Source organism: Polyodon spathula, chromosome 10 (assembly GCF_017654505.1).
Source record: "Polyodon spathula isolate WHYD16114869_AA chromosome 10, ASM1765450v1, whole genome shotgun sequence".
NCBI classification, from domain to species: Eukaryota; Metazoa; Chordata; class Actinopteri; order Acipenseriformes; family Polyodontidae; genus Polyodon; species Polyodon spathula.
In genome coordinates this window covers 22,093,769-22,109,740 of record NC_054543.1, presented here as the reverse complement: position 1 = coordinate 22,109,740, position 15,972 = coordinate 22,093,769, and the positions used below count along the sequence as shown (strand labels likewise).

General features: G+C 41.3%; 1 protein-coding gene across 4 annotated transcripts in view; it reads left to right on the top strand.

Annotated features, from left to right (window-relative positions):
• LOC121321985 (CDK2-associated and cullin domain-containing protein 1-like) overlaps positions 1–15,733 on the top strand; it is a 129,845-nt gene extending 114,112 nt beyond the window's left edge. For 3 of the 4 annotated variants that reach the window (XM_041261374.1, XM_041261373.1, XM_041261377.1), the window contains one exon: positions 8,223–9,669. In XM_041261374.1, coding sequence (XP_041117308.1) covers positions 8,223–8,295 — 73 coding nt within the window. In that variant the 3' untranslated portion in view covers positions 8,296–9,669. Of the gene's footprint in view, positions 1–8,222; positions 9,670–15,410 lie in introns of those variants that run through there. The other variant, XM_041261375.1, reaches the window with a different exon arrangement.
• The last annotated feature ends 239 nt before the right edge of the window (positions 15,734–15,972 follow it).

Genomic DNA, 15,972 nt, shown 5'->3' with positions numbered 1-15,972 from the left:
GTTTATTTTACATGCGCTGTTTAAAAGTAATTTTATTCACAGTAAAACAGGTTTAAAAGGCACTGCAAATCAAAAGGACACCAAGTACTGCATCTCCAGCTCTGCCCACTGTTTGTTCATTGTATTTATCACATAACTCTTCATGGTAGTGGATACTGATAAATCATCTCCTGATCACTCGATTTATCACCAAACTCCTCAATAATGTTATCCAAGTCATTGTTTTATTACTGTAACATCTCAAAAAGCTTGGCAAATGCCTTTGATATTCTTTGAGCGCTGGATGCGGAAGCCGCTATCTTGTTTGTTTATGTCTGTGACGTGTTGCTCAGATCAACCTACGTTTTTGTTTTATTTTCCCCCCGGCTTCTGTTGGCCTCTCTCACCTGTTGAAAGCTTTTCTCTGCTTTTTCTTGGGGGGAAAAAAAAATGGCTAGGGACCTGTGTGTGACACCTTTTTGATGATGTCGGACAAGGTCCAACATGGGACTGGAAAAGAAAAATTGTGATGTCGGACCTGGTCCGACATAGGACCGCACAGGGTTAAATGAATATGTAATTCTGTGAGTTCCTGCAGAAATTTGCAAAAACAGTGAAACTGTGATACAACGTACCTCATTGGGACCGTAAAAACAGTATGTTATAACCACGGTATGTAATAACCAGATACATTAACATACCTGCCAAATCAGCACATAAATCAAAACCTAGTACAGTACTAATTGATTAATGTACATATACGATATATGTAGTATAAAGATTTATTACAGAAGAAACAATCTAACAGTGTAACTAGTAGCGTACATTACTATACAGTATGTAGCATTCTGTATTTTAATGTAATAGTCATTCTATGTTGCCTTGAATAAAGATGGTCATCTAAATGAATTATAAAAAAATAACTAAAAACATGTAATTAATGTACTGAATAATACTGTACTGTAATTAGTAAAATAAATTAATAAAAAAATACAGTACAGTAATAATATTATAGAAATAGTAAAACTGATAATAATAACACGATGTAACACAATTTTTGTTCCTGGGTAGTAAGTGTTATTTCCTAAATGCTTATGCCTCAAAAGTATAGAAAATGGCTATTATTCCCCACAAACTTTGCTTTTGTGACCAGGACAGTGATATTTTGAAATGTACCTATTTCCAATGAGAAAACGGTCTTTTCGTTCACACAAAGTCAGAAAAAAACAACATATGAATCCAAATTAACATGTATTTATACTAAAGTAATACAAAAATGACTGCAGAAGATTTAGAAGTGAGAAGTTTTTTGGGATTTACGATTATACTGTAAATCACTTTCATGAATCAGCCCCCAAATGTAGTCTCCCATCATGTTCTCGTTATAATGTCCTTGGTAGCGGCATTCAAAGTCCATTATATCCTGGTGGAAGCACTCGCCTTGCTCCTCCGAGTATGCTCCCATGTTCTCCTTGAATTTATCAAGATGAGCATCAAGGATATGGACTTTGAGGGACATCCTACAGCCCATTGTGCCGTAGTTCTTCACAAGAGTCTCAACCAGCTCCACATAGTTTTCGGCCTTGTGATTGCCCAGGAAGCCCCGAACCACTGCGACAAAGCTGTTCCAAGCCGCTTTCTCCTTACTAGTGAGCTTCTTGGGGAATTCATTGCACTCCAGGATCTTCTTTATCTGTGGTCCGACGAAGACATCGGCTTTGACCTTTGCCTCAGACAGCTTAGGGAAGAAGTCTTGAAGGTACTTGAAGGCTGCTGACTCCTTTTCTAGAGACAAATTGTTTCATAAGGCCCAATTTGATGTGCAGTGGTGGCATCAGCACCTTCCGGGGGTCCACCAGTGGCTCCCACTTGACGTTGTTCCTCCCCACAGAGAACTCGGTCCGCTGTAGCCAGTCCCACCTGTGGTAGTGCGCCTTGGTGTCCCTGCTGTCCCAAAGGCAAAGATAGCAGGGAAACTTGGTAAAATCGCCTTAGAGACCCATCAGGAATGCCACCATTGCAGCCTCTTGATGCCATCTCAGAAAACTGCAGATATGTATCCACTTAGGCAGCTGGAACTAAACTGAACTGGTGGGCTTAAGGCCCCTGTATTTATACTACTATTTATATTACTAAAAAGTTCTAGAAGGTTCTAGAAGTTACTCCAAGTTTACGCAGCACTGAATCTATCTGGAATGTTCTGGAAAATAGGTACATTTAAAAATATCACTGTCCTGGTCACAAAAGCAAAGTTTGTGGTGAATAATAGCCATTTTCTGTACTTTTGAGGCATAAGCAATTAGGAAATAACACTACCCAAGAACCAAAAAAAAAAAAAAGTTGTTACACTGTGTAATAATAGATAATATAGAAGTCATTAAACATTACCATACTAGCTGTCAGTTCAGGTACAGTACAGTAATCATTGACTGTACACTATTTTAAGAAATATTTTAGGCCCTGACCACATTAGCGTTTTAGAACTGAGTTAACGGTTCAAAACCTGTTAAACAGTGCTTAAATCGATTGGCAGCCACACTAAACACGGTTCATAACTGAGTTCAACAACCGAGTTTGAAACCTACTCAGGAGGTAGTCTCGAACTCGGTTGTCAGCATAACTGGGTTAGATAAACTGGTTTAACTGTAATATGCAAATGAACTGTGTTCGAGCCTGATTACACAGTATCCCCCAATATCTAGTGCTTTGCAATAATACGTTGCCATAATCCCCCTGGTTACATGAGACAAGAATAAAGAAAAGACAATACAGGAGGCTTTATTCTTGTCATATTCCATGGGTACAGTCAGATATGCTAATGTACTGTAGTACACAAAACTAAATGTGTCCAAAACACTTTTAAATAATCTCAGATCATATCACATATCGTATTAGCAAGTTAAAGGTCTTTTTTTGACTTTTAATTGAATTAAAGAATGTCTTATCCACACCAGATTTTCCCTTTGTCCAAATACCCAACTAATTTATTTATTATGGCATGGGCATTTTTTCCCCCAATACAAATTATTCCCCTTTTGATTACTTTAAGTACTTTCTCATAGCTCCTCCATTCTGCTCCCGTGTTCAGTGAAAGTATACAAAAATATTTACAAGGGGGGAAAAAGGAAAGAAGAATGTGTATACATTACAGTGGTTTCTGGGATACAGTCATCCAGCGAAGTGTTTTTTTTGTTTTGTTTTTTATTTTTCAACAACAGCTGGGTTAACTAACTCTGTTTCATTACGGCAGTCTGGACGCTGTAACATTGTTGGGCTAAGGTTCAGGTAAATCGGTTTTGAACTAGGTTGTCGATTTTTTTATTTATTTTTTTTTTGCTCAAATGCGGACAAGGTGTAGACTACTGCCTCAGCGACTGCTGCTTTTTAAACTTGAGCTCTTTGACAACATAATTCTGACTGCTTTCATCCCTTTAAGGTTTTGAACTTTGTCCTTAAGTGAAACTGACGATCGTTTAGCGCTGGCCAAGCATAAATTACAGTAATCGAGAGCAAGGTCAAGTTCAAACAACAAGTAGTAGGCCTACGAGTTCGCAATATGTGTAGCACAGACCATTGCATGCCATCGCGGTGCGTGCGTAATAACAGGAAGTATGCACTATCAGAGTACTTACTAAAAGGAGAATTTAAACAGGATTTAATATGGTTTTATTTGGTTCCATGATACTGGTTCTTTAAATCAGTTTGTATGTTATATCCCAAGTACGTTGTAAATGGGTTTGACTGTACGTAGAATATAGATCATGGTCTTGTTTTTCCATGGCTGTAATTCTATTACAGTGTGGTGTCACTGCTGGTTTAAATTTCATAACTGCGTCATACAGACAATTTCAGTACAAATCTGAACTGTGAATTTTTTAGGGATGGCTTTACAGAACATATCTGAAACTGAGCAAATACTGCTAAATACAAAGATAACTAAAGGATGATTCATAATTTGCACACCATTGATCAGAAAACTGAAGGGTACGTGGAGGATAAAATGCAAAGGAAAGATGTCTACGACGGAGACACTGTGTTGCACACTGTTGAGCCACCAATAATGGCAACATTTAAGTACAATTGAAAACAAATCAGAACAACAACATTTCATGAATTACAGTATCAATCACCTTGTATCTCCTTTTAGTTGCTGTGGTTCTGTCATTTTATATGGTCTTACCCTCACATTGCCAGCTGTAAACAGAAAATCTGGGCAGAACCTTGCTGCAGTGAGACAAGGTAATGCTCGGGTAGCACCAGTATATTATGAAATAGGACTACATGCAGCAGTCCAGATAGGCTCCATACCTGCCATTTTTACGCATTAAAAAACAGAAACACTAAATTTTAAATTTAATGTGTAAAAATATGCATAACAATTTTGCTGCACAGCTTGTCAGCCTCCTCTCCTGCCTCCCCTAAAACTTCCATTAACTACATTTCCCAGAATACAGTGTCTTTAGTTCTACACATGAAAAGCCAACTCAACAAACATTATCCAATCTCTGGGTAGCCCTGTTGTCTTTGCAGCCAATTACAGTAATAATAATAAAAATTTGACGCTACACAGGTTGAAGCGTAAACACCCCAGTCCAGCTACAAATCCAACTGTAACCATTCCCAGAAGCAACCGCTAAAAAATGGTGCCTATAATGTTAAATTATTTTGTGACTTATTAATGCATTTCCTTATTTGATGTATCTGTACGGCTTCATTGAAGCTTTAACATGTTCATTGAGTTTAAGAGTTTAATGTTAAAATATAAGTAATGTAATTAATTTGCAGAGTCAGTGTGATACCTCGAAAAAAAGTGCTGAGCTGATAAAAACACTTGTGGAACACACATGTGGTTGTACAGGAGTTCCAAGTAATATTGCAGTTAAAATGGAAGGCTCTTTTTTAATGCCATTAAAAATTGTACAGTATTTATTGAGTTTATTCTTGACTTCAAGGTAATGTTACATTTTACCCTCTGAAAATACATTTTACTCTATGTTAAAACCTTATCTGGAGCGCTGGCCATAGGCAATTATGATAAGGTACAAAGTGTGCCTATCTTGTGTTAAGTGGAATAAGTAAGTTTGAAATAGCTGTAGTTGTCATGGATACTGACAGTGGGGGGGTGGGTGATGTGATCACGTTGTTTACATTTGCTAAGGATCCTGGCGGCGGCATTCTGAAGTAGCTGCAGTAGCTGCAGTAGCTGCAGTCGGTTTATGGTGTGTGTTGGGAGACCATCTTCTAGTGAGTTGCAGGAGTCGAGAGGAGACAAATAATTAAGTATCTCCGCATGTGGGAGGGAAAGGTAGGACGGACTTTGGAGATGTTTCGAAGGTAGTAGAAGGAAGATTTTACCATTGCTGTCAAGACGTACGCCAAGGCTTCGTACTGTGGAGAAGGCAGCAGCAGACAGGTTTAGGGCAGCTATATTTAGTTTCTTGTTGAGTGTTAGATCCTACTTCGAGGAGTTCAGATTTGCTAGCGTTCAGCTGAAGAAAATTGGCAGACATCCAGGCCTCGATTTCTTGAATGCAAGCCGAGAGCTGGACCATGGCAAAGAGGCTACCAGGGTCAAGTTTTAAGTAAAGCTGGGTGCAACACCACTACGTCCAGCATAGAAAACAGACTGCATGCATCCAGATAGGTAGGAGGACATCCAGGAGAGTCAGGTTCCAGAGATTCCAGCATACAAGGCGGTCAAGAAGAATGCCATTATCTATGGTGTCAAAAACAGCTGTTAGGTCAAGGAGGACAAGTACAGGGAGCATCAGCATTGAGCAGGAGATCATTCACAATCTGGAGCAGAGCATTTTCATTACTGTGATGCAGGTAGAAACCATACTGTAGAGATTCAAGCAGATTGTTGTCCGTGAGATGTTTCATCAGCTGACTGGCTACAGCCTTTTTGAGAGTTTTTGTGAGAAAAGGGAGATTGGAGACGGGACAGAAATTAGATAAGTCAGCTGGGTCAAGGGAGGGTTTTTTGAGTACCGTCGTAATTCTGGCAAGCATAAGGGACGGGTTGAGGGTGTTTATAATGAAGGGAGCAAGATCAGAAGCACAGAGATGGACAAGGTTTGCCAGCCAGTGGTGCAGGGGGCATGTGGCAGTAGTTGATTTCAATAGTAATGGAGAGGGCAGGAGGGGCAACCAGAGGAGCGTCGAGGTGGTCAAGTAGTAAGTGTTTGTGGTTTGTGGTGGGCAAGCGTAGAATAGATGTTGTCGCTTTTGTTCCAAAAGAAAGAGAAATAATGACAGGTGAGAACATTGGGTTTAAAGAACATTGGGTTTACCCTGTCCCATAGTTATGATTTCAGAGAAGAATTTCACCCTGGCTGAGGCAAGCGCATGCCTGTAGCTCGCGAGATGGTGGTCCAGATCTCTCTGTTAACTGCTAGTCCAGATGACCTCCACTTGCGCTCAAGCTTGCGGCAGGCAGATCTAAGCAGTCGAAGTTCAAGGGTGTACCATGGGTAGTTTCGATCTTTCTTGACGGTTCTGCTTGTAAGCGGGGCAACAGTTTCAATGATATGAGTCAGAGTGGTAATGTAGAGGGTCACCGCATCATCAACTGAGGAAGGGAGAGTACCAGTTATAGGGGGTGCAAAGACACATTCTGAGAGTTTCAGAGGATTCAGCAGATTCTTGGGACGGAAGGAGACAACAATATCAGTAGTGGAAAAAGGATCAGGGAGATTAAAATTAGTAGTGATTAAGAAATGGTCAGAGAGCGAGACGTCAAGGCCCCTGGTGATAAGCAGATCCAGATGTGAATGGGGACGTTGACAGATTAGACTGTCTTGGACTTTCTCAGAATCGTGTTGAAGTCGGTCACTGGGGGGGAGGAAGGCAAGTCAACATGAATGTTGAAGTCACCTAGGAGTAGGATTTTGTCAGTAGAAGTGCAGACAAGGGAGAGGAATTGTGAAAACTCGGCAATGATAGCAGAGTTGTTCTTAGGTGGACAGTAGATAACAGCAAGGGTAAGGGGCATGGGAGAAGGGAGATTGATGGTGAGATGCTCCAATGAAAAAAAGGCAGGCAAAGAAAGAACTGAGGAAGCAAGCGCAGAATTTGCAATAACAGCAGTGCCCCCGCCAGATTATAGATGTCAAGGTAGGCATTGGGAGGGATTTGGAAAAGGTCCTCACTCTACCGGTCCTCGCTTGGACTGCCACAGCTCAGACTGCCCTTTGATGTGTAGCCCTTAGACTGGCTGGCGCTTAGAACGGCTGGCGTTCTAAGACCCTGATTGCCAATTATACTATCCTGTCAGCCTGGAGCCATATACTTAACGCTAACTTTGCATCAACCTCACTATTTAACACACCCCAACACAGTTAGGATAACTTAATTCCTTTTTTTTTTTTTTTTTTTTTTTTAATTTAAGTGCAGGCTGCTTACCTAAGCTAGCAACAATTATAACAAGTAAACTACAATCCACTTACCTATTTCAACACCGATTCAAACAGCAACACGAATTCGGAAAACGGAAGAAGCAGATACCACACGTGTTTGCCAATTGGAAATTGGAAAACAAAAGTAAAATTAGTACTGTGTTGCAGTAACACAAAATCTATCAGGAGTAAAATAAACCCAGTACCCCATCACCTCTTAAGGAAAGAGAGAAACGCTCTTTTGTGCAGTAGAATATGTGTTATTCATTGGTTTCCTTTGCATGTTATATTTTTAATAGTCATTTATAAATTCAGATTTATGAACAAATATGAGCATGGTAATTTTTTACACCAAATACATTTAAAGCATCGGATATAAAAAAAAAATTAATATGAAGATTTCAATTGGGGTCATATCAAGCAAAAAAAGTTTCAGGAATAGGTGTTGTGTTGGGCTTTTAATTTAATAGCCTGGTCTTATCAATAACATTTACTTATGAACTTAAGACACTAAGTACAAGATTGATGGTTGGTGCAGTATCCATTTTTAATTTGACTAGGTTGAGAACAATTAATCCTGCCACCTCAAGTATACATGTGCATCCTGTGCAATAGGTATTGGTTCCCTGCCTGAACCCATGCATGTAGCCCTACAAGGCCGGGTCCTGGTACCAGCTGCATGTAAACTGAGTGTAAAGCCATGGGAAGTTTCAGTCAAGAAACTCTAAATACACCTGCCAATATTATTTGATTTACTGGGGAGATCCTTGCAAACATTGGACTAAGGAGACAAATCCACATCATTTGAGTCCTAGTCTGAACTCTTCCACTCTGCTCCTATTTCAGATGGGTCCTTGTCATCTTGTGCCACCTCCAGGGGGTACAGATAGGGGAGATGTGCGAAGCTGACCTTTTCTGAACAACACGACTGGATACTGGGAAGAAACTCAGAGCAGAGAACTGATTGAGGCACTGGAGAGACTCCACTCACTGAGCTCAACCAGATAGAAACAGAAATCAGTGGTGCTGTACTCCGTTCTTTAGTGTCCTGACAACTGGGATCCTGATAAGACTTCTGGGCGTTTTTAGTGGATTTCTGAGGGTTTGCAGTGACTGGTCGGTGTGGCCAGTGATTCATGGATTACAAAAATAATAAAATAAAACTGCAGAGAAATCGCAGATAACCAGCTTTCTGGAGAAAAATAAAGACTTCTTTTTTGTTTCTTTTTTTTATTTTGGAGTGAGGTGACTTTAACAAAAAAAAGAGAACTAAAGTAAATTGAAATCAACAGTACTCTTAACTTTACACCCATACTTTCTGAATCATAGCCTCTGCATTTTCTTGTAATAAAATGAATGAGGATGCTTAAAGTGCTTTGCAAGATGAGAATTGCAGTGATGTTTCAAAGTTTACTAATTTTGCCTTTTGCTGAAAAACTTTCAATCTGTCTTTACAAGTAACACAATGGCATCCTCAGCGTTTTCTCCCCTTATTGACAGTGGAAGCAGCAATGTATCATGTGACTTGTGATTTAACTTGAACCGGTTGACAATGGATAGAAGGCACAGATGACCGACTGGCGACTGTATTCAGCTTCTTAACTCTTTAGTGACCTTTTATTCAGCTGCAACACATCCTGCACTGAGGTTCATTAAAACAATTCAATTCCAGTGTGTGTTATGATTTTTTTTTTTTTTTTTTTTTTTTTTTACAGAAACATGTTAATTTGAAATGTTCATGACACTGCTTTGAAAGTCCAAAGACCCTTGTCAAAGCCTGCTCGAGTTAGAAAGTGAGCGTGCGTTTCACAACAATTGAATGCGTTCATTTCACCAAACTCTTCACTCTTTTGGGTGTAGCCTTGTCACTATGGAGAAGTCGCCTCTTGATCAAGGTTCAGAAGCATTGCTCTATATATCTTTCACAGCAATTTAAACTGAGAGCATTCCGTCTGTGCTGTACAGACTGGCTTGGAAGTATTCCAATAATTCAGTCATGCATTACAGAACCCCCTGCAGTGTTTACAAGAAAAGCATTACATTACTTTTTACTTTGTTTACATCTTACTTTACGGGGGGGGGGGGTTAGCTTTGGCTAAGCTAATACGTGGTGTGCCGGGTGTCTCCTGTTATAGAAGATGTCATGTTGTGCAGTTTGGATTCTGGCAGCTCAGACTGTGAGAACAGAAGTCTTATAAAATGTAACACACAACATATTCACTTATTATACAGCATAAAAAATGAAAATTGTACTCAGGAACTTCCTAAGCAATAAAACCATGATTATACCTGCTGATCAGGGTTTTATTTCACGTCTTATTGTTGCTGTAATCATTTTAAACAGTTCTGCAGATTATGATGTGTTGCTTTCCTTCTGTTTTGCTTTTTTAAAGCCAGAGATGCTTCTGAATTACTTTGTGTTTGCCCCCCCAGTAATTGATTTGGTGTTAGTTATTTTAGAAGTTACCATGGAAATCTGCTGTAAAATTACCTAAAATATGCAAGAAGCGTTTACTCCAAAATTCTGCGGCAATTACTTTTTAATGAAAAACAGTGTTAATGAGTATAAATAAATAAGAACAAGCAAGTCAGTTAGTTTTATTTATTTGTTTATTTAATCACATTACTGAAATCTGAAGAAAAAAACAGAAGAAACATGTTTGCCATATTTTGTGGAAATCAAAGAAGAAAAAGGAGAGTTCACTCACAGCACTTTTTAAAAGATACATAAAAATGATTACAAAATAAATTAAATACAGTTATGGCCAAAATATATGACTATATTTAATCACAGTAATAATAACATTTGCTAGAAGAATAAGATTATAGTGGTGCACTGGGATTCAAATTAGCATTGGTACATTTTAGAAATGCACTATTTTACAAATCTGTACTAGGCTTGGAGAATTTTTATACAAATCTAACGGTATTTTTAGAAACAGTTGTTGTTCACCAAAATGTTGTCATTTTAATAGGTGTCCACATCAAGATAGCACATAGAAATAGTTTGGAAACTGACAAACGCTTGGAAACTGACAGGCGACACTGATTGGCTGATAAACTAGCTGTTATGTTTTTTTGACCAAGGCTATAATGTGAAAGTGCTACCATCACATACCACAAGACAAACAGGAAAGTAACAATTAAAAAAGAGCATTTTCACAGAAATGTTGTCATCCTAAGTAATCGGATATCTAATATAGTTTGCCGCCCCTTTTCTTTTTGAGCATTCGTGTTACTACAAAAAATATTGTGTATTTCCATATACAATTAATCTTTCAGGACCTGCAACATAGGGAGTACAAGCAATATCCTAATTGTTTTTCTCTGACTTTTCACATAGGAGTAACAGAACAACGTTTCACTTTGAACTTGTGACTAAACTATGAAATCCTTTTGTAAAACAATAATTATCTTACCTTATTTCATTCTTCAGTAGCCACTGTTTGTCTATTGTGGTCGTTGCCACTGCTTTCTGCTGTTTTAACAGAAGCTATGACAGTCAGTTATTGGAAATACTGGACTTGCATTTTGCATTTGTGCCCTATCTTTTGCTATTATATCCGGTGCTAATTTCGATTAGTTTCCGGACCTCACCGGTGGCCTTATGAATCTCTCCATGGCTTAATCAAAGCTTGCACTGAAACCCTACCACACTTCTCACTATATAAATGGCGTGTATGCGCTCTAGTGACATGTACAGTGATAGTAGGGAGCAAATGTTTGAGTTTTTCAATTTTTTTGTAAACAATTGAAAATTCTGTGAGAGAGAGCAAATTCCCTGATTTTTTTTTTTTTTTTTTTTTCTCTGTGACCACGGAATCCTGGAGGGACTAGACAGTGGCATTTTGTTTTAAGGTGCTTTCACTGAGTTCTCAAAGCTGCTCAGCTTGCCACAGATATACCATAAAAACAACAAACACCCTGGCATTTATTTACAGTATTTGCCAATAGCCCCGGTGCCTATTGGAGACCAGTGACTATTTAGGAAAAGGTGTTACGTGCTGAAAGCCTCACCGTGCTGCAAAGCCTAAAGGCTGAGTCAACCGAACGGGAAGGACCACCGTCACATCTGATTGGCTACAGTATTCAATATGGTGCAGACAAGTCTTTTTGTTACTGTAATTTTTGCTTTTATTATTAGAAAGTACAGGTCATTCTGAAATATAAGCTTTATGTTTTTCGATTATTTATACACTCTTCTGTTTTTTGATCATGTTCCTCTCGTCAGTTTTACTTATATTTCAATAGTACAATGATCTTGTGGCAGGAAATGGCGTTGCGGTGACATCAGGCCAGAAGGCGGAACAAAAAGACAGACAGGCAGGTACTGCAGTTCACAGGCACGGCGTGCGCTGTTTATTAAACAACAAAAATAAATAAAATATTTAAACAAAACAAACACTGCTCACAGAGCAAAACAAATAATTAAACAAAACAAATCTCAAAGGCAAAACACTAAAAGTCCTACTGGGCAGTAGCCTTCACGGTTCCTTTATTTTTATAAATTCACCTCTCTCTCCTTACTCGCTCTCATACTCTCCTCTGTACACCCACCACGAGCAGGGAAAACTGCAGGGTTTTTATACAGGTGACCATCTCCTGATTAGCAACAAATTAATCACTTAATTCGGGAGATGGCCAATTTTAATGTGGATGGGGCTTCCCATCCACGCTTCAAAACATATACAAAACAACAACAAAACAAAACGCACGGCCACGCCGTCATATATACAAATACATACATAAATCATAATTAACAAAACCACACGTTTTTTTTCTTCATTTATATATATAAATCATAATACAAACACAAAATAAGACGGGCGGAGGGTGAAACCCTGTTCTAAAATAAATGAATACCTTTAAATAGCAGAGCTTTCCTACTGCCCTGCTACATACTGCCCTCCTCCCCCCCCTCCCCCTCTCCCTTGTGCAACGCACACATGGCCCCAACGGCCACCTCCCCCCTCAGTCTCAATGTCCCGGAAGAGGGGTCTGGAATAATCCATGGGGGTGGCCATGGTGGGAGGTCCTCCTCCCCCCCATGTTCTCCTGGCTGGTAGCTCTCTCTTCTGGGGCTCCAGCTGAACTGTAGCAGGGGGAACTGGTCTCCTGAGCTCCCCCCTCTTCTTCATGGCCGGCAGCTCCCCTTTGTGGGGCTCCGGCCACCGTACTTCCTGCCACGAAAGTGCGGCTGGGCCAGCTGAAAGTGCGGCTGGGGGAGCTGGTCCTGCAGGACTAGTAGCGGCCCCAGGTTAAGCAGGACCCTCGGCAACCCTAGGGGATATTAGAGAGACACAGGTTGTTCAAGACGATGTGGAGCAGCAGGCAGCCCCAGGTAATGCAGACGTGGCATCCTTGGGCGGTGCGAGTCAGGGCAGCAGCGGGAGGAGAGCCAGTCCTGCCTGTGGTGCTGGGGTTGGCCCTCTTCTCAGCCACCGCGGCCGGGTGGTTTTCCCCCATGCTCCCCTCAGCAACCTATGCAGGTGCTGCTGAGGTCCAGCAGCATCCTGCCCTGGTCCCTTCAATGCTGAAGGGAGAGGCAGCTCCTGCTTCTCTCCCTCTAGCAGGGGCGGAGACAGAGGCAGCTCCTGCTGCTTGCTCCTGGCGAAGGCGGCAGGGGCTCCTCCCCTTATGGTGGCGAAGGCGACAGGGGCTCCTCCCCTTCTGGCTGCAGTGGGGAAACCAGCAGGCATGCTCCCTCTGCTGGTGGAGGTGGGAGCGTCACGTAGTCCTCCCACAGTGGTGGAGGTGGAACCAGCAGGTATTCTCCCTCTGCTGGTGGAGGTGGGAGTGACAAACAGTCCTCCCACAGAGGTGGAACCAGTAAGTATTCTCCCTCTGCTGGTGGAGGTGGGAGTGACAAGCAGTCCTCCCATGACAGTGGAGATGGAACCAGCAGGCATTCTCCCTCTGCTGGCAGGTACCTGGGATGTGGGCGTTCGGCCTTCCCTCTCTTGGGTTGTGGATGCACCGATTCCACCTTCTCGAGAGCTGTGGACGCACTGACTCCCCCTTCTCAGGAGCTGTGGACGCACCGACTCTCCCTTCTCGAGAGCTGTGGACGCACTGACTCCCCCTTCTCGGGAGCTGTGGACACACCAACTCCCCCCTCTTGGGCTGTGGACGCTTGCTCTTGTACTCTCGTCCGTACACCCGCCACGAGCTGGTGACCTTCTCCCTATTAGCAACAAATTAATCACTTAATTAATTCTGGAGATGGCCACCTTCTGCACCTTCAGCTTCCCATCCACGCTGCAAAACATATACAAAACAAAACACACGGCCACGTCGTCATATATACAAATACATACATAAGTCATTATTAACAAAAGCACGCAGCTTTCGCCGTCATTGATATACACTGAACAAAAATATAAACACAACAATTTCAAAGATTTTACTGAGTTACAGTTCATATAAGGAAATCAGTCAATTGAAATAAATTCATTATGCCCTAATCTATGGATTTCGCATGGTCACAGATACCTTAAAAAAAGGTAGGGGTGTGGATCAGAAAACCAATCAGTATCTGGTGTGACCACCATTCGCCTCATGCAGCGCCACACATCTCTTTCGCATAGAGTTGATCAGGCTGTTGATTGTAGCCTGTGTAATGTTGTCCCACTCCTTTTCAATGGCTGTGCGAAGTTGCTGGACATTGGCGGGAACTGAAACACGCTGTCGTACACGTCGATCCAGAGCATCCCAAGCATGCTCAATGGGTGGCATGTCTGGTGAGTATGCAGGCCATGGAAGAACTGGGACATTTTCAGCTTCCAGGAATTGTGTACAGATCCTTGCAACGTGAGGCCGTGCATTATCATGCTGATACATGAGGTGATGGCAGCGGATGAATGGCATGACAATGGGCCTCAGGATCTCGTCAAGGTATCTCTGTGCATTCAAATTGCCATCGATAAAATGCAATTTTGTTCGTTGTCCATAGCTTATGCCTGCCCATACCTAACCCCACCGCCACCATGGGGCACTCTGTTCACAATGTTGACATCAGCAAACCACTCGCCCACACAACGCCATACATGCTGTCTGCCATCTGCCCGGTACAGCTGAAACCGGGATTCATCCGTGAAGAGCACACTTCTCCAGCTTGCCAGTTGTGGTGGGAAAATTACATCTTATGCAATTTATGTATTAACCTCTGAGCTGTCTGTACATGGGTTTGCTTAGCCTGTGTGACTTAAAAGGGGATCACATCAATGTAATAAGAAGTTTGAAGTTTATTCTCTATAATGTTTAAAATCAAGAAATACACTTATGTAGTCTGGATGCTTCTCTTCCTCTTTCAGTCTTCATCACACATCTTGTTAAGGGGGTCTAAGGTGGACCGGAAATGTCCATATTTAGTCATGCTTTGAAGTTGACTGCAAAAGAGCCTACGTGACAAGACAGAGATTGTCTTGGTGCCAGGAGGAACAAGACATGTTTATAAGTTTATTATAAGTAGTTATGATATTAGTTACGTGATAATTTGATGGGGCACTTTAATGCTGCTACTGCTATGATTGTTTAGGGTTTCCATACTCAGGTTTAAATGCTATTATGGGTTATAAGATTTAGGTATCATATAATGATAATGTGTTATTATCGGTAGTTGTCTGTGAAGATACATCCTCTTTCATTCTAAATGTCAGGTGGCTCTTATAAGAAATTGAAAAAGTACTGACATTTAGCTAGAAAGAAGAAGTTCTGTTTCTTTGCAAGAAATGTCACTGACTTATTTTTAGGGGGGGGGGGGGGGGGCTTGCAATTTAAATATGATTGTTATGATTGGTCTCATTTTAATCTTCCGAGTTGTTGCTATCTGCTGATATTGAATTAAGCTTCTGTGATTGGCTTGCAATAACTATAGGTTGCAAGGTATATATTATGCATACAAGCTCTGCGGAGCTCAGAACTGCTCGTTTTCCTAACACGTGCATGTGTTGAGATCGTTCTCAGGTTTGCAAACTTTAACTATTAAATTTATTTACTCAATCTTGCCTGTTCTACTGATTCTCTGTCTTACAGAAGTTTAAAGTGTAAACTTCCACAACACCAGTGGCCATTGAAGGTGAACATTTGCCCACTGAAGTCGGTTACGACGCCAAACTGCAGTCAGGTCAAGACCCTGGTGAGAACACGCAGATGAGCTTCCCTGAGACGGTTTCTGACAGTTTGTGCAGAAATTCTACCATTGTGCAAACCTCTCAGATGATCCCACAGGTGAAGAAACCGGATGTGGAAGTCCTGGGCTGGCGTGGTTACACATGGTCTGTGGTTGTGTGGCCGATTGGATTTACTGCCAAATTCTCTAAAACGACATTGGAGGCGGCTTATGGTAGAGAAATGAACATTCAATTCTCTGGCAACAGCTCTGGTGGACATTCCTACAGTCAGCATGCCACTTGCACGCTCCCTCAAAACTTGAGACATATGTGGCATTGTGTTGTGTGACATAACTGCACATTTTAGAGTAGCCTTTTATTGTACCCAGCTCAAGGTGCACCTGTATACTGATCATGCTGTTTAATCAGCTGCTTGATATGTCACACCTGTCAGGTGGATGGATTATCTTGGCAAAGGAGAAATG